We start from the raw sequence: 18363 nt of genomic DNA, 5'->3' as shown, positions 1-18363 counted from the left end.
CACCTGAGATCAGGAGTTTGAGATGAGCCTGACCAACATGGAGAAACCCCGTCTCTTCCAAAAATACAAAATTATCCAGGCATGGTGGCACATGCCTGTAATCCCAGTTACTCGGGAGGCTGGAGCAGGAGAATCGCTTGAACCTGGGAGGCAGATGTTGCGGGGAGCCGAGATCACGCCATTACACTCCAGCCTGGATAACCAGCGAAACTCCATCTCAAAAAAAAATATTCTCTGATGTTAAACAAAGTTTAAGCGACTGCTTCAGGGGTTTCCTCTAGTACAAAATCAGTACAATAAGATTTGTGATACAAGGTACTACAACCCTCTTTATATTTGCAGTGTTTGTCTTCAAAATGATTACTCTTTTTCACATTAAAGGCTTATATTTTCTGAATGCTTTTTGGACAGTAATTGCATTTATAATGCTTTTATTAAGTATTAACTTTCTGATGCTGAATGTGAGCAGATATTAATGGCTTTTCCACACTCTTTATATTTGTATAATTTTTCTCAAGTATAAATTCTTTTCTGTGCAATAAGGTATGAGCATAAATTAAGCTTTGCCACATTGTTCGCACTTGTAGTTTGTTCCAGTATGAATTATCTTACCTAAAATAAAGTGTGACAACCATTTAAAGACTGTCACATTCTTCACATTTTTAGAATTTCTCACCAGTATGATTACTTTTATGCTTGTAAGTTTGAGGTGGTGTCAAAATTATTGTCATATCTTTCAGGTTAGTAGGGTTTCTCTCCAGTATAAATTTTCTTATGTTTAATAAGACTTGTGAATTGCTTAAAAGCTTTGCCATAATTTTCACATTTGTAATTTTTCTCCGGTATGAATTATCTTATGTTTAGTAAGGACTGAGGACCATTTAAAAGCTTTGTCACATTCTTCACATTTGTAAGGTTTTTCTCCAGTATGAATTCTCTTATGTTTAGTAAGGTTTGAGGACTGGTTAAAGGCTTTGCCACATTCTTCACATGTGTAGGGTTTCTCTCCAGTATGAATTTTCTTATGTTTAGTAAGTTTTGAGGATTGGTTAAAAGCTTTGCCACATTCTTCACATTTGTATGGTTTCTCTCCAGTATGAATTACCTTATGGATAGTAAGGGTTGAGGGCCATTTAAAACCTTTGCCACATTCTTCACATTTGTAAGGTTTCTCTTCAGTATGAATTTTCTTATGTCTAGTAAGATTTGAGGACTGGTTAAAAGCTTTGCCACATTTTTCACATTCATAGGGTTTCTCTCCAGTATGAATTTTCTTATGTTCAGTAAGTTTTGAGGATTGGTTGAAAGCTTTTCCACATTCTTTACATTTGTAGGGCTTCTCTCCAGTATGAATTATCTTATGTTTAGTAAGGGTGGAAGAGTGTTTAAAAGCTTTACCACATTCTTTACATTTGTAAGGTTTCTCTGCAGTATGAATTATCTTATGTGTAGTAAGGTGTGAGAAATGATTAAAGGCTTTTCCACATTTTTCACATTTGTAGGGTTTCTCTCCCGTATGAATTATCTTGTGTGTAGTAAGGTGTGCAGACTGGTTAAAGGCTTTTCCACATTTTTTACATTTGTAGGGTTTCTCTCCAGTATGAATTATCTTATGTGTAGTTAGGTTTGAGGACTGCTTAAAGGCTTTGCCACATTCTTCACATTTGTAAGGTTTCTCTCCAGTATGAATTTTTCTGTGGGAAGTAAGGGTTGAAGATCGGTTAAAAGCTTTACCACATTCTTTACATTTGTAGGGTTTCTCTCCAGTATGAATTATCTTATGGGTAGTAAGAGTTGAGGATCGGTTAAAAGCTTTGCCACATTCTTCACATTTGTAGGGTTTCTCTCCAGTATGAATTTTCTTATGTTTAATAAGATTTGAGGACTGGTTAAAAGCTTTACCACATTCTTCACATTTGTAGGGTTTCTCTCCCGTATGAATTCTCTTATGTTTAGTAAGAGTTGAGGACCAGTTAAAGGTTTTTCCACATTCTTCACATTTGTAGGAATTTACTCTAGTATGAATTCTGCTATGTTGAGTTAGGCATGAAATCATTCGAAATGATTTGCCACAGTCTCTACATTTGAAAGGTTTCTTTTTAGTATGTCTTATCCTATGTCTGTTTGAATTTGAAAATTTATGAATGACTTTTACATATTTATCACATTGAAATATTTTGCTCTGGGTAGCTGTGAGACATTGGTTAAGTCCATTATAACCTCCTTTGTGCATCTTACACTCATCCACACTTTCACAGCCTTTTCTTAATGGCAAATTCTCATGTCTACACGTTCCATATCTTTTCAGTGTCGCTTTTTGGAAAGAATCTTTTATATTCTGCTCTGGCCAAAGGTCTTGGGCAAAATGAGAACACATAACTGAAAGAAATAAAAATGACATATTACTCCACTTGCTAGACTTAGATGAAGACAGTTTACAAATGTAACATATAAAACTAAACAAACTACATTAAGTAAGATGGCACAGCAAAATACCATAGGCCCTAAATGCTTCATAGACATATAAATGTAACAAAAACATACTGACCAAAATACATCTGTGGAAAATTTATAAATGAGTTAAGTGTGTGCAGTGCCCCAGGTGAGCATAATGCAAAGAGCCACATAGGAAAAAAACAGTTTATTACATTTACAACATAGCTCTTTCTGCTGCCCAATGTAACAGAGTGCCTTTAGAAGTAAATTGGCAACTCCTGGTTTCTTTTATAAAAGACAAGAAAAATAGTGGCAAAAACATTTTTATTTCTGATTTCCAGGGACTTTTCCAGACACTGGTTTCTGTACTGAAATAAATGGTATAGGCATTGGAATGGCAGTTTGAGTCTGGTGAGATCAAAGGTAAATGCTACAGTAGCGAAGAGACTGCAATACTATAGGCAGGAAATAGTTGTAGCAAATGATTACTGACTATTAAGAAGAAACATGAACAAACTCCTTTAACTAAAAAAACCTAAAAAATTCCAGACAAGACACATCCTAAGAACATGTTAGAGAAACTCTCAGAATCTCTATCCAAGACCATTGGTTTCAGACTATGCCAGGACAAAGCTATAATATGAAGATTGTTACAGGTAGTTTGTTTTTAATGTCTAAATTTCAATGAAAGATTACAATGTATACAAAATATTAGGGCAACATAGCCCCATCAGAAATATAAAAATTTCAGAAAGCTACCATTAAAAATAAACATATACAAATTAGTTTTAAAAACCTGAATAATATTCAATGAGGAAAATAGAAACACAGACAGCTATTGAAAATCAGAAGAATGAGGATAACAAAATATTAAAAATATAAAAAACAGAAATTGTGGAAGTGAAAAATACAAAAAAAATTTAATGTAAGAAAAAATGATGTAAAAATGAAGAAGCTCAACAAACTAGAATACATACAAAGATATTTTTAACAAACACATACATGAGTGCAATTTCAAGTCACAAACAAGGAGAGAATCCTGAAAGCTGCAAGATAAAAGTGATGTGTCATTTATAAGCATAGTCTTATGAGATAACCAGTAAATTTGTCATGAAAATTTTGCAAGCCAGAAGGAAACTGTGTGATTTTGTGATAGTCCTGAAATTAGTTTAAAAAGTATACTGGCACTGCCATTATTAGACTCGACTGCAGAAACCTGAGCTAGTGTCTGCCCTATATATAGAAGTCCTGAAGGATATTCAGTCTGTCCAAAAATAAAAAGGGAGTTACAGCTACCCAAGCCTCTTAAACAAACCAACTAAAGGTAGACCCTAGTGCAGACCCAGAAGCCTTGTGATTAAGCTACAACTCCTCTGAACTATAAACCCAGAGGGCATCCCATCACCCTGGGGGCCCAACAGAAGATCTTAACCTTCTGAAACCGTTTTATAAAAACTTGAAGAGGGCCAGGCGTGGAGGCTCATGCCTATAATTCAAGCACTTTGGGAGGATGAGGCAGGTGGATCATGAGGTCAGGAGTTTGAGACCCGCCTGGCCAATACGGTGAAACTCTGTCTCTACTAAGATACAAAAAAATTGTCCAGGTGTGGTGGTGCACACTTGTAGTCACAGCTACTTGGGAGGCTGAGGCAGGGGAATCACCTGAACCCAGGAGGCAGAGGTTGCAGTGAGACGAGATCGTGCCACTGCACTCCAGCCTGGTGACAGAGCGAGACTCCGTCTCAAAACAAACAAACAAAACAAAACAAAACAAAACCTGAAGAGCTGTTTGCTCATTCAAATTCATACACACCAATGCAAAACTATATTGTGCTCATTGTGAAATGTGAAATAGAGGTTCCTCTTCAAAGGGACTTTTCTCCTCATCTAATTAGGAATAAATAGTAACTTCTCTTAGAATCAAAATATATTCAAAGACCTGTGCTAACATTCTTAGATATCTGCTAGCCATAATAAACTAATCAATGTACTTTGTGTTCTTAGCTCCCACATTTTAGCCTAAATATTTGCCCTGGCATGCTTATACTGGTCCAAGCAAGCATTAGGTCATAGCCTGTTAATATTCCTTATTTGGAAGTGTTTTCACCTTTCTCAGCATTCCACAAGTTGCTCCCTCCTTCCTTTGTTCTCCTCTGCCTTTGCCTCTTTTAGAAAGTTCTAAGTTGCTAGCCAATTGGGACAAATACAGAATGTGAGGTCCCGTTGTAGCCAGTGGAAACCGGAAACAGCAGTAGGGTGAACACATCAGGTTATAAGTGACCCTGTCTCCTTTGTTCAGTGCATTCTTGTGGCAAAACTGTTCGCGAGTGTACTCTTTCTGCAGAAAGGAAACTAGCCTTGCTGAGAGATCCTTTGTCTCTCAAAGGATTTTTGTGACATCAAGCACCCGTTCCCAATACTATTGTCAATGCTTCCATTTTAATATAGCACTGGAAGTATGTGGCAGAATTAGTAAAAAAAAATTTTTAAAGCCATTGAAATTGAAGACAAATAAGTAAAAGTTGCTGGTTGTAGATCATATAATCTTATATATAGAAAACCATCAACCATAGTACATTAAAACCTGTCTAAACTAATAAATACACTCAGTAAATTAGCAAAATATAAAATTAACATACAAGTATAAATTATGGTTCCATGTATTTAAAACAAACTATCTGATAAAGAAAACAATCTATGATAGCATCAAAATAATAAATTTCTGAGAACAAATTTACCCAAAGAGGTAAAACATTTTTACACTGGAAGATATAAGATATCATAGAAAGAAACTAGAGAAGACACAAATAAATTTTAAAATATTTCATGTCTATGGATTGAAAGAATAAATATTGTTAAAGTGCCATGTTACACAAAGTAACCTATAGATTCAATAAACTCCCTATCAAAATTCTAGTGGCGGCCAGGCGTGGTGATCACACCTGTAATCCTAGCACTTTGAGAGGCCAAGGCAGGTGGATCACCTGAGGTCAGGAGTTTGAGACCAGCCTGACCAACATGGAGAAACCCTGAGGTGGAGGTTGCAGTGAGCCAAGATCATACCATTGCATTTCAGCCTGGGTAACAAGAGCGAAAAAAAAAAAATCTAGTGGCAGTTTTTACAGTAATGAAAAATACAATTCTAAAACATACATGAAACTACAATAAACTTTGCAGAGCCAAAGCAATCTTGAGGTAAAAGAACAAAGCATAGGGGCATCATACTTTATAATTTCAAACTCTATTTCAAGACTGTAGTAATACAAACAGGATGGAATGTGCAGAAAAATGAACAAAAAAACCCCCTCAATGGAGCAGAAACCACTACTCACACATTTCAAAAATGATGCAAAAATAGAATTTAAAAAATTGTTTAACAGAGAGTTTTTCAAAATTATGCAGATATTTGTGTGTCCCCCAAAACAATGAAAAAGCAGTCAGACTGTGCAGTCTCTTATATGCCACAAAAAGGACTTTGGCTCTAACTGTAAACTTGAAGATCACCAAAGGGAAAGTAGAAGATACCCCCATGTGAGGGCAAAAAAAAAAAAAAAAAGAAAGAAGAAGAAAAGAAAAGAACAAAAAGAAAAGAAAAGAAAAAAAAAAAGAAACCTCAGGCTTCCGAGAAACTATTTTCTTTGGAACACAGTTTCCGAAACCACATTTTAAGGACTGGTATTCTCCTTGACCTTTGGACCTCTCATCTCTGCTGTCTATTGTATTCATTTTCACTTTCACCTACCTGGGGATTTGGCCACCATGATCTCATGTCTCTTCATACTCCAGGCCTCTTTTCCTTGCTCTAGACAAGTGATCAGGTCTGGCTTAGAAACAGCAATACCTGTTTTATTAAAAATAAATAATATAAATCCTGCTCATCTTCTGTAATGACCAATCTAGTAATGTGCTTAGATAGTAAATCCCAAAATACTAATTTATAACAGACATTTCCAAATACTTAAAAAATATTTTTGATTTGTAGGTTCTTAGTTTTACTATCCAGTACTACTGAATCAAAAATTGGTGTTGGCAATTACGTTTTAAGGTATGGGCAAAAATATTTTATGCCACAAAATTTGTGGAATTTAGTAATCTAGAGTGAAGGATACAGATTAGCTCAGGAATTTGGAAAGTTAAGGTAAAAATGAAACATCTTGAACAAATTCTTTTCTACATGTATTAATCCTCAAGGTTTTCTTGAAAACAGGGATCTGAAACTAATGTATGCAAAGCACACTTTACCAAAAAAAATTCCACAAAGAAAAGAAATAACACCTTTAGGGTATATTAGGAATTGAGTATTGAAGTTATGCTCACCCAGGAAGACCAGGTTTCTGTAGTTCTCTAACATCACATTCCTATATAAATTCCGCTGTGCAGTGTCCAGGCATTGCCACTCCTTCAGAGAGAATTCTATGGCCACATCCCTAAATGTCAATGGTCCCTGAAAAATACACACACATACACACGCACACACACACATACACACGATTACCAAGTGGTTACGAAAAGCATTTTTAATTTGACTCGAGGTGAAATGAGAGAGTAAAGGTAATTTTCTGACTTATAGGAGGAACTAAAATTATAAAATAAAATAATTTTCTATTATTTAGAAATATTGTCTAATGTATTTTTTAACTCTAAGAAAAGAGAGTGGCATAAGATCCACAATATCAGTGTATACATGATACTTTTCTGGATGACATAGTATAAAATTAAGGGCATAAAAATGTATATTTTTTGAGTGCTGTATATGCATTGTAGAGAATGAATTGTGATGGAAAAGACAGGTTGAATTAGAAGGTACTTTTAAAATTTTAATGTGTACAATAAACTGGAGAACTTGTTAACGCAGGTTGTTTTTTCAGATGATCTGGAATAAAGTCTGATTGTCTGAATTTCTAACAAGCTCACCAGTAAGGTCAATGTTTTTGGTCAAGAATAATATTTTGTCAAACATCCAGTAAGGGGAAGAGTCCTGTGTTTTTCCTAATTTTTCTGGCCTGTAAACAAAGATAAGAGCTTTGACTTTCCAAAGACAGATATATGCAAAAACAAAAAACAAAAAACAAAAACAAAAACAAAAACAAACAAACAAAAAAACTCCCAAAAAACTAGGAAAAAAGGGCAGCTGCTAGATTAACTGTGATGGTTTATGTATATTAGCTGCATTAAGATAATAATGAAGAGAAAAAAATTAACTATAGTGACAAAATCTGTCAGAGAACTCTTTAACCAAGTGAATCGTTAACATGAACTACACTAGGACAAATTTTTATGATGTGCTGATGCACACGGAATGACACAGCATCATGGCTGTGATACTGCCCCTCCAAAACTAAATTACAGTCTGAATTTTAACATTAAAAAATCAGTTTTATGCAAAGTTCAGGATACAGATATCTTCCCTGTTCTATAATTTGTAATAACAATTTTAAGTCATCTTTCTTTAGCACCCTAGAGAGCAGGTATCTCCTGACAATTTTTGTTTAGAACTTTCTGGGTAATGTCATCTTGTTTAACTAAGCATTTCCTTGATTCTGTTTTGCATAGAGGTAATGGAGAATACAGATGGAACCTCAACATTACATGTTTTGCATCTTTACAAATGACTCCAGCTTTCCGCCAATAGAAATCTTGAGTATCCACACCTTTTCATGTTCAACAGTGACAAAGGGAACATTTTAAATAGTGCAGATTATAAATTCGTGGTAGGAATTCTGCATGGCATATAAGAAGCCACAATGTGAAGAATGTAGAAAGGGCTCTGGTATATAGAAACAAATATTTTTCAGACACCCTTGACTATCACAAAATGTTTTAAAAGTAGTTAAAATAAACTCTTTACGGAGGAATAATACAATAGAGAAGTAATGATTTGCATGGCATTCTAGGAGGCACAGTGGACACAGCTCTTGATCTATGTTTTGCTTAAAAAAAAAAAAAGCCATTTTTTCTTCTTTCTCCTTTTCTGGGAATCCTTTTCAGATGAGATTCTTCGAACAAATTACAGCTGCATGTTGAGAATATGTCTTTAAAGATGTCAGCATCACCTGCTTATCTGCTACCATGAGACCCACAGGCAGAAGGATCAAGACCGGCAAAAAAAGCTCACTCATTTCTGTCCTTTATAACGGAAGAGATTCAGGAACAATGAGCTGCTCCATGGAGATCAAAATACATTTCACTTTTCCTGTTCTCAGGTGCCCTCCCCTGTCACAGACACCAGCAATTTCTGCTACAATAATGAAAATATGGGCCATGGCTGGGGTTGGTGGCTCACTCCTGTAATCCCAGTACTTTGGGAGGCCGAGGCAGGCAGATCATGAGGTCAGAAGATCGAGACCATCCTGGCTAACACAATGAAACACCGTTTCTACTAAAAATACAAAAAATTAGCCAGGCGTAGGGGCATGCGCCTGTAGTCCCAACTACTAGGGAGGCTGAAGCAGGGGAATCGCTTGAACCTAGGAGGCAGAGGTTGCAGAGAGCTGAGATCGCACCACTGCACTCCAGTGAAACTCCATCTCAAAAAAAAAAAAAAAAAAAAGGAAAGGAAAAGAAAATATGGGCCACATTGCCCTGTCCCTACCAAACCCAAACAGAAACAGTCCTGTGGCCACCCTTTAGTGCAAAGGTAGAACTTAACACATCAATGTACCTGGAACACCTCATACTTGATTCTGGCCTCAATTTAAGAGTCACATGAAGCACTTCATTACTACAACATGGATGCTTTCCCCCAGAACAATAAACAGAATACATGGAAAGGGCACAAGTAAAGAGGTTTCTGCAAACTGGCCATGGAATCCTAATGAGAAGCCTGGGCTGATAACCACTTAGCTAAGCATTGCCTCTCAAGCCTTAATGAGCTTATAAATCACTTGGTAATTTTGACTTCATTCTATGTAATGTGATTCTGCAGGTTTGGAAAGGGTCCATGAATGGGATTTTAAACAAGTCCCCTGTCAATGTTGATGTTGCTCCCCCTGGGCTCATTATTAGCATTAGAGAAAGCAGACACAGCACAGGGTCCCTTACACTCAGCACTCTTGTCACAACCAAATACTTCTGGTACAAATAAAGACAACACATCTCCGCCAGGCGCGGTGGCTCATGTCTGTAATCTCAGCACTTTGGGAGGCCGAGGCAGGCGGATCACATGAGGTTGAGAGTTTGAGACCAGCCTGACCAACATGGAGAAACCCAGTCTCTACTAAAAATACAAAAAATTAGCCAGATGTGGTGGTGATTGCCTGTAATCCCAGCTACTTGGGGGGCTGAGGCAGGAGAATCACTTGAACCCGGGAGGCAGAGGTTGTGGTGGGCTGAGATCATGCCATTGCACTCCAGCCTGGGCAGCAAGAGCGAAACTCTGTCTCTAAATAAATAAATAAATAAAACCCATCTCCATCCTAAAATATCATATTCTTTGCTGGTTCATTAAAGTTTACAGAGGAAACAGAAGGCAGCAATGTCTGAATAAGCCTGCATTTGGCAACAACATGTACACATGTACTAATGCAAGATACATTAAGTGGGAACTATGTACTCAAAAGGATGTTAAAGAGCACTGTGTTGGCAATAACACATTACGTGATTTCATCATCATAACACTCTGAAAGCTGTTATTGTTTAATAATTCTTAGGACTTAAATAAAGAGCCCAGCCTTTCTATTTCTTCTTGTTTCTCTGTCATTTTTTTTTTAATTGCATAGAAGAAAAGCTAAATGTAGACAGATAAGAATAATACAGAAAAGAAGGTTTAATGTATTTTAGAGAAGTTTTTACCATATTTATATTTAATTTTATGTGACTTGCAGAGCAACTACTGGATTTGCAAAAGTAGAAAACAAGTTGTTAAACAATGTAGAACTGCAAGCACTGGTTTTAATAAAAAAATTAAAAATTAAGACCCTAAAATACATACTTTATTTTTACCATTTATCTGTTTTGGGGTTTTAGGAGATTGTGAGCACCAGCTCTAGAAAGGCAGCAGGATTCACCAGACAAAAACTCTGATCTTGTCGTCTTCTTTTTTTTTTTTTTGAGACGGAGTCTTGCCCTGTCACCCAGGCTGGAGTGCAATGGCATGATCTCAGCTCACTGCAACCTCCACCTCCTGGGTTCAAGAGACTCTCCTGCCTCAGCCTCCCAAGTAACTGGGATTACAGGTGCACACTAGCACACCAGGGTAATTTTTGTATTTTTTTTTTAGTAGAGATTGGGTTTCACTATGTTGGTCAGGCTGGTCTCAAACTCCTGACGTTATGATCTGCCCACCTTGGCCTCCCAAAGTGCTGGGATTACAGGCGTGAGCCACCGCGCCTGGCCCAAAACTCTGATTTCTTCTAACAAATTGTGTGAGGCAAGACTCCAGCGTGGGGCCAGACCTAAATAAGGCCTCCAAATAGGTTAAATCTAAACAGAACTGGGGCACGGAGAGGACTCTGTGTAGAATTCTGTTCTCTATGCCACTGGGGTATTTCCAGTTCTGTTTTGCCTAAGCTTACCTAACAGAAACTTAAATCCCAGAGTTTGTGTAATTTTAATCTTTTTAAGCCACTGCTCCCTCAATTTTACAACATATACTAATCAGAAATTTAAAGAAATATTTTAAGGTTTTCTAGGGTAATTTTATTATAAGATATATATGTATTCTTAGCAAGGTAAAAGAAATAGAAATAGGCTGGGTGCAGTGACTCATGCCTGTAATCCCAGCACTTTTGGAGGCTGAGGTGGGAGGATCACAAGGTCAGGAGTTCGAGACCAGCCTGGCCAAGATGGTGAGGCCCTGTCTCTACTAAAAATACAAAAATTAGCCAGGTGTGGTGGTGTGCACCTGGAGTCCCAGCTAGTTGGGAAGCTGAAGCAGAAGAATTGCTTGAACCTGGGAGGCAGAGGTTGCAGTGAGCTGAGATCGTGCGATTACACTCCAGCCTGGGTGACAGAGCAAGACTCTGTCTCAAAAAAAAAAAAAAGAGATCAGAGTTTTTGTCTAGTGAATGCTGTCACTGTACTCCAGCCTGGGCGACAGAGCAAGGCTCTATCTCAAAAAAAAAAAAAAAAAAAAAAAAAAAAAAGTAAGAGCTCAATAACAACATGTACACAAAAAAAGAAACAACAGACAACGAGGCCTAGTAAGGGTGGAGGCTGAGATGACAAGGAGAATTTGAATAAATATTTGTTTGGTGTTATGCTTAGTACCTCTGTGACAAAATAATCGACACCAAACCCCCGTGACACAATTTTACCTATATAAGAAACCTGCACATGTATCCCTGAACCAAAATCAAAAGTTAAAAGAAAAAAACTTCATGGGTGGGGAAAAGTGCAATGTAGGTGGAAGGATTGTAGGTTTTTGCTACATATAGATAGCGGTCCCAGTGGGGCTGTACTCTGATTTATTTGTGCCTGTGCAGGCAAATGGGATTATGAACAGGTGGTCCAGAACCCTAGCTTGGTGGAGAAAACAGGTTGCTGCTGCAGATTCAGTGTCTGGGGGTTGGGATATGCCAGGAGACTTGTAGACACTCTTGTGGGATTTTGGCAAGAAACACTAGGATCCACAATGATGTGGTAAAAGTCCCAAGGATGATGACTAGTCTTGAGAGGGATGTGGATACGTCAATGTCTAGTGTGTGTTTGTGAGTGGGTGGGACTTCTGTGGTGGCAGCTGCAAGAAAAGGGGGTCTGTCATCAGAGGTCCTTTCCTCCAAGTTTTCAGTCCACAGTCACCCTGTGAGGAGACCTGGAATCACAAGACAATGGGCAGTGTGACAGCCTGTGTACATGAGAGCAGAGCCTCCCATTCCCAGACACCCAGAGTTCCATTCGAGGCCAGGCCTCTGTGATATCTTTTTTCTGGTATCAAATCTGTAGAGTTTGCTGAACACTAAGCAATTCTCCAATACCTACTAATTATCTGAAATTTGAATTCTGACACCACCCAGAGTCAGCACAGACCCTGATTCAGGGTTCGGTCCCACAACATTGTCCTCATTACAGATGCCAGTCACAAACTCCATAGGCCAATCTATGCTTCTGAGCTACTAGTAGTTTAAAATGTGGGGATTCCCATAACCTCCCTCTAGTTCAATAATTTGATAGAGCTACTCGCAGAACTCAGCAAATATTGTAGTTATGTTTACTGGTATTATAAAAGACACAACCCAGAAAAAGTCAAATGAAAGTAATGTAGAGAATAAAGAAGTGGGGAAAAATGAAACACATACATAATCCTGGAAAATAGCTGTGATTAATAACATTCATCCTTTGTGTGCTCCAGCAACAGTTTATGAAAAGAAACACTTTTTTTTTTTCCCCCTCAGACGGAGTCTTGCTCTGTCTCCAGGGTGGAGTGTAGTGGCACGATCTCGGCTCACTGCAAACTCCGCCTCCCGCTTCAAGAGATTCTTCTGCCTCAGCCTCCCAAGTAGCTGGGACTACAGGCACATACCACCACGCCCGGCTAATTTTTGTATTTTTAGTAGAGACAGGGTTTCACCATTTTGGCCAGGCTGGTGTTGAACTCCTGACATCATGATCCTCACGCCTCGGCCTCCCAAAGTGTTGGGATTACAGGCGTGAGCCACCATACCCGGTCAGAAACACCCTTCTTTATTTATGACTTAGAAGGTGCTCCCTTTTCTTACCTATCACATAGCCAGATATATACTCTACACATTTTCTTCCTTTTCTCATTAAAAAATCAGCTGAATTTTTGAGTAGGTGTTGGAATTTGTCTTCACTGGTCTAAATAAAATACTTTATTTATTTTTTTAATTTTTATTTTTTTTGAGACAGAGTGCAATGGCACAATATCGGCTCACCACAACCTCCGCCTCCTGGGTTCAAGGGATTCTCCTGCCTCAGCCTCCCGAGTAGCTGGGATTACAGGCATGTACCACCATGCCTAGCTAATTTTGTATTTTTAGTAGAGACAGGGTTTCTTTGTGTTGGTCAGGCTGGTCTCAAACTCCTGACCTCAGGTAAAGTGCCCACCTCAGCCTCCCAAAGTGCTAGGATTACAGGCATGAGCCACCATGCACAGAAATAAAATACTTCTTAATCAAATGTCACTTAACTTTATTTTTTTTCCCACAGGCTCCTGAACTTTGAGCTACCCTGAGTGTGAGTCAACATACAACCCCATTTTATGTCCCTCCTACAAACATGCTGACTTCAGGGTAAAACATTCTCTGATCTAAAATCTGATTTTTTTCCCTCTCCATTTGCCATTCCCCTCCCACCTTTCTTCTAAACTTTTATGCGCCTCCCTAGGAAACAAAGCCTTTGTCTGCTTAAACTTTGCAAGCCATAAAGATTATATAGTTGGTACTTCCTCCTGTTGCAATATTCCGCTGGAATTCTTTTTTTTTTTTTTTTTTTTTACACAAATCTAACTTTGTTTTATTTTACAAAGTCTAGAAAGTGCCTCAAAACAATAAAAAAGTTTCTCATCAGTAAGACTCCCAGTTTCCTTTCATCTTAACCTTAACTGCATTTGCCGGTGGGGCCCCAGCTTTCCAGGGCTTTGGAGATTCTCTTAGGATAAAGACTTCTTCCATGGCTGGGGTGAGCAGGCTGGGACATCTGCAGGGGAGGCTCCCCAGAAAGAACTAACTGGGCGTTTAATAACCTTTTATTGTAGGCTTAATATTAGCCTTACGTTGCAGTCACTGGGTTCAAGCTTTAATTTCCACATCAGATTTATTCCCTTGGTTTTTAAAACTGAAAACTCCAATGAAATCACTCAAACATTGTGTTCATATAAAAAAAGAAAATTTTTGGTGCTTACATTTTATACCTCAATTAGAAAAGCAAAAGCACCTATTCCTTTTCAACAATAAACATATTATTTTATTATTTCTATTAAAAATCATGTAGTAAACAATTAGTCATGGGAACACTTCTAAGAGGTACCTTCTAAGAGGTACCAAGTTTCATCTCATAAAATTTAGCATGAAACTTAAAAATCAAGATAACAGGATATGGGACAGAAATATTCACTGTCACAACTTTACCCTGCAAAAAGAGAAATTGATGTTTTCATGAATCTATGTAACTCACCAATTATACACCACATTCTCTTGTGGAAATCTATTTATTTTCTACAGCCAAAATGGAAGAGAGATTTTTCCTAATTTTCTTCTTGATAACATTCTAAAAGCTAAGACTTGGAATTCTGTTTAGAATCACCCAGCCATAAGCACACCTGAGAAAAATTTTAAACTCACACTGACAAAGGAAAAGGTAAATGAGAATTCTTAACAAATGGAATATATGATCAGAGTTTAATTTTTTTTCTAAAACCCTCTTCTTTCACACCCTATGCAAATATTTTTGTGCCTTTTAAACTTCACTAATTAAATGCAATTTACAATTAAAAGAAGCTGAAGTCAAAATAAGCGAACAAATCTTTTCAAGGTGACAAACCCATGGAGTGACAGTGCTGATTAGAAAACACATGTGTCTGACCTATGTGTCAAGTCAGGCCACTCAATCACTTGAAAGATTCTCCCACCCACTCCTGCTCACTAAAGTTCTCAATGACCAGCCTCTCAAGAGACACTGCACTATACCCCAGTGACTGCCCCAAGTGCATTTTACTTTGCAAGTTCTTGCACCATCTCACTGGGGTGACTTTTTTCTGTCTTTTGGGATACTATTTGTTCTTTCACAAATCTTAGAGAATCCAGGGGGTAAAAATTATTTCTGCATTTTTCTCTCAATATCAGCATCTGACTGGCTGACCAGCAATGTGTCTCCAAGAAATAGAAGCTGGGCCGGGCGCGGTGGCTCAAGCCTGTAATCCCAGCACTTTGGGAGGCCGAGACCGGCGGATCACGAGGTCAGGAGATCGAGACCATCCTGGATAACCCAGTGAAACCCCGTCTCTACTAAAAAATACAAAAAACTAGCCGGGCGAGGCGGTGGGCGCCTGTAGTCCCAGCTACTCGGGAGGCTGAGGCAGGAGAATGGCGTGAACCCGGGAGGCGGAGCTTGCAGTGAGCTGAGATCATGCCACTGCACTCCAGCCTGGGCGACAGACCGAGACTCCGTCTCAAAAAAAAAAAAAAAAAAAAAAAGAAATAGAAGCTGGGTTGGGTGAAGTCAATCTTTTTTTTTTTTTTTTTAAATACAGTCTCGCTCTTTCGCCCAGGCTAGAGTGCAGTGGTGCGATCTCGGCTCACTGCAACCTCTGCCTCCCGGGTTCAAGCAATTCTTCTGCCTCAGCCTCCCTAGTAGCTGGGATTACAGGTGTGTGCCACCATGCCTGGCTAATTTTTATATTTTTAGTAGAGACGGGGTTTCACTATATTGGCCATGCTTGTCTCAAACTCCTGACCTCGTGATCCGCCCACCTCGGCCTCCCAAAGTGCTGGGATTACAGGTGTGAGCCACCGCGCCCAGCCGGGTGAAGTCAATCTTAATGTCTCAAGGAGTTAGCTTTTCAAAGGAAGAATACACCAGGAGACTGCACTCACACCCAGGGTATCTACCTGCTCCCTTGATGGGATACACTTCATACCTCAGGTTGTCCTGTGAGAGAAAATGACCCAGGAGCTGATATTCACTAGACACTCTAGCCAACAGATCCACCGTGGTGGGCATCTTGGTTTATCCCCAGACAGTACTGAAAACCCAGGACCAGGAAAAAACTGAAGAGTGGCTGATGATCCATCACCCCATAAAGTTTCCAAATGGAAACCTTGACCCAACACCATTCTGATAGGAATTCTGTGCCTAGGGAAGATAAAAGGAAGAGACACAGAGATTTTTTTACCATATAGTGTCAGGGATTATTATTCGCTTTCTTCTCATGGGAAATATTTACAAACAGAAGACAATGTTTTCAATAGTGCCATCCAATGGTTTGTCAAAGAATTATTAATTGAAATATAATAAAATGTACAACAAAGGATAAATAATTGATTATGTGTATCAGGGAGGGGAAGGTGGCATTTGGGAATGTCAACGACACTGGAAATTTAGTATTTTACTGTAAATCAGAGTTAATCTGGAAGAACACGGAGTAAGAACTAGATTTGAGACCCTGCTTGAGACACGTGTGAAAAATGCAGGGGAAAAGAAGTACCCTGTGGACTGTGCAAATAATTCAGTGGCAGGCAATTAGACTGAGGTGGCTCTAGTCCCTGGGGTCCTCCTTTTTAAAAAAAATCTAACTAATAATGTATTTTTTAGTAAATTACCACATCGGGGAAAACAAAATTCAGGCTTAACCAACTATAAACTGCCAATTAAACTCTGATTACATAACCTGAAAATTGCCAACACGATCGTACAAATTAAGAGACTACATAACTGTACCTAACCAATTACTAAATTTGATGTTCTTCATCATGCACCTTATAAAAGTCTTTTATTCAAGCCTCCCATGGACCACAAACTACAAGCCATAGCTGAGTGCTCTACAATACTTGAACCACTTTTTAAGTTCTTTAATACTTTTGCGGTGACTCCTATACTTTTTTTTTTTTTTTTTTTTGAGACGGAGTTTCGCTCCTCTTGCCCAGGCTGGAGTGCAGTAGCGCGATCTCGGCTCACTGCAACCTCCGCCTCCCGGGTTCAAGCGATTCTCCTGCCTCAGCCTCCTGAGTAGCTGGGATTGTAGGCGCAAGCCATGACGCCCGGCTAATTTGTGTGTGTGTGTGTGTGTGTGTGTTTTTTTTTTTAATTGAGACGGGGTTTCACCATGTGGGCCAGGATGGTCTTGAACTCCTGACCTCAGATGATCCGCCCACCTCGGCTTCCCAAAGTGCTGAAACTATAGGCGTGAGCCACAGCGCCCGTCCCCCCATACATTTTTAATAGAAAAGAAAGAGGAACTGGGAACCCCAAAGACCAAAGCTCTTCCCATTCATGAACCCGCACCCCGAGTCAGGATTCTCCCCTGACGACCCTCCCGTGGGCCTTGCTCAATCAAGGAGAGACGCGGTGCTGAGGATGCAGAGCTGCCCAGAGAGGGCTCCAGTCCAGGGCACAGTCACTGTGCACGGAAGAGACAGGACGCCCGGGCACGGCTGTCAGCGCAGCCGCCATCTTATGGCTGAAGGGGACTAGGGCCGAGCTGGGCAAAAAGAACTCCGAGCGCAGATTGTGGAGCGGACTACAGGGAGGCCCGAGTCCCGCCACAGCCGCTTCCCACCGGTTTCAACCAACCCCTTTCCCCTCTCGGGATGGCGCACCCGGCACTCTCACCATTTCTAGGCTTCCAGGGGGTCCCAGCGTCTTAGTTGTGGATCACCCAATACCTGCAGGTTACAGGGACACAGAGGCTGGGCCTCTAGGAGCAGAGGACACAGAACAGAGAAGACAAGACCTGGAGCACAGGCTGCAGCGAGAGACAAAGGCCCCGCCACATCCCGGAAGCCGCCCTGTCTGCTCCAGCTGCGTTCCTGATTGGACGGTTCCCAGCCCAGCGTCTCTGATTGGATAATATTTAAGGCACGTCTTTTCAGGCCGTGAGTGACAGAAGATGTGATTGGATGCTGGGCTGAAAGAAGAAAGAGTGACAGCCTAGGCTGCAGCCTTTTCAGACAGGGCTTCCTTCCTGAGCTGAGTCAGGCCCACACCAGAGGGTATTTGCCCTTAACCTCGTGTATCAAGTTATATGCATTCAAAAATAATATATTGTATGGCTATTCACAAATGAACAAAGTATAACAACAATTGTTCTAAAATTTTAGATTTTATGACCTCCCTGTATTCTGGTCCTTCGATCAGGCAATCGTCTGAAATAAAATGTGAGTCACATGTGAATTTAAAATTTTCTAGTAGCCAAACTTTAACAAGAACGAAGAAACAAGTGGAATTGATTGTAACAATTTAATTAACCCAATATATTCAAAATATTTTCATTTTAATATGTGAGCAATATGTAATTATTAATGAAGTATATAT

The 18363-nt window shown here is 39.3% G+C and overlaps 1 protein-coding gene across 1 annotated transcript; it reads right to left on the bottom strand.

Moving 5' to 3' along the window:
* Positions 1-400: 400 nt before the first annotated feature.
* Positions 401-17814, bottom strand: LOC102135772 (uncharacterized). Its single transcript, XM_015440428.4, is given in 5 exon segments — positions 401-832; positions 834-2379; positions 6179-6277; positions 6754-6880; positions 17662-17814. Coding segments are annotated over 5 exon segments (1866 nt in total). The 5' UTR covers positions 17665-17814; the 3' UTR covers positions 401-741.
* Positions 17815-18363: the final 549 nt, after the last annotated feature.

The sequence above is a fragment of the Macaca fascicularis genome, chromosome 19, assembly GCF_037993035.2.
Source record: "Macaca fascicularis isolate 582-1 chromosome 19, T2T-MFA8v1.1".
Lineage (NCBI taxonomy): Eukaryota > Metazoa > Chordata > Mammalia > Primates > Cercopithecidae > Macaca > Macaca fascicularis.
The sequence above is the reverse complement of the archived record's forward strand: the minus strand, read 5'-3'. Positions and strand labels throughout refer to the sequence as shown.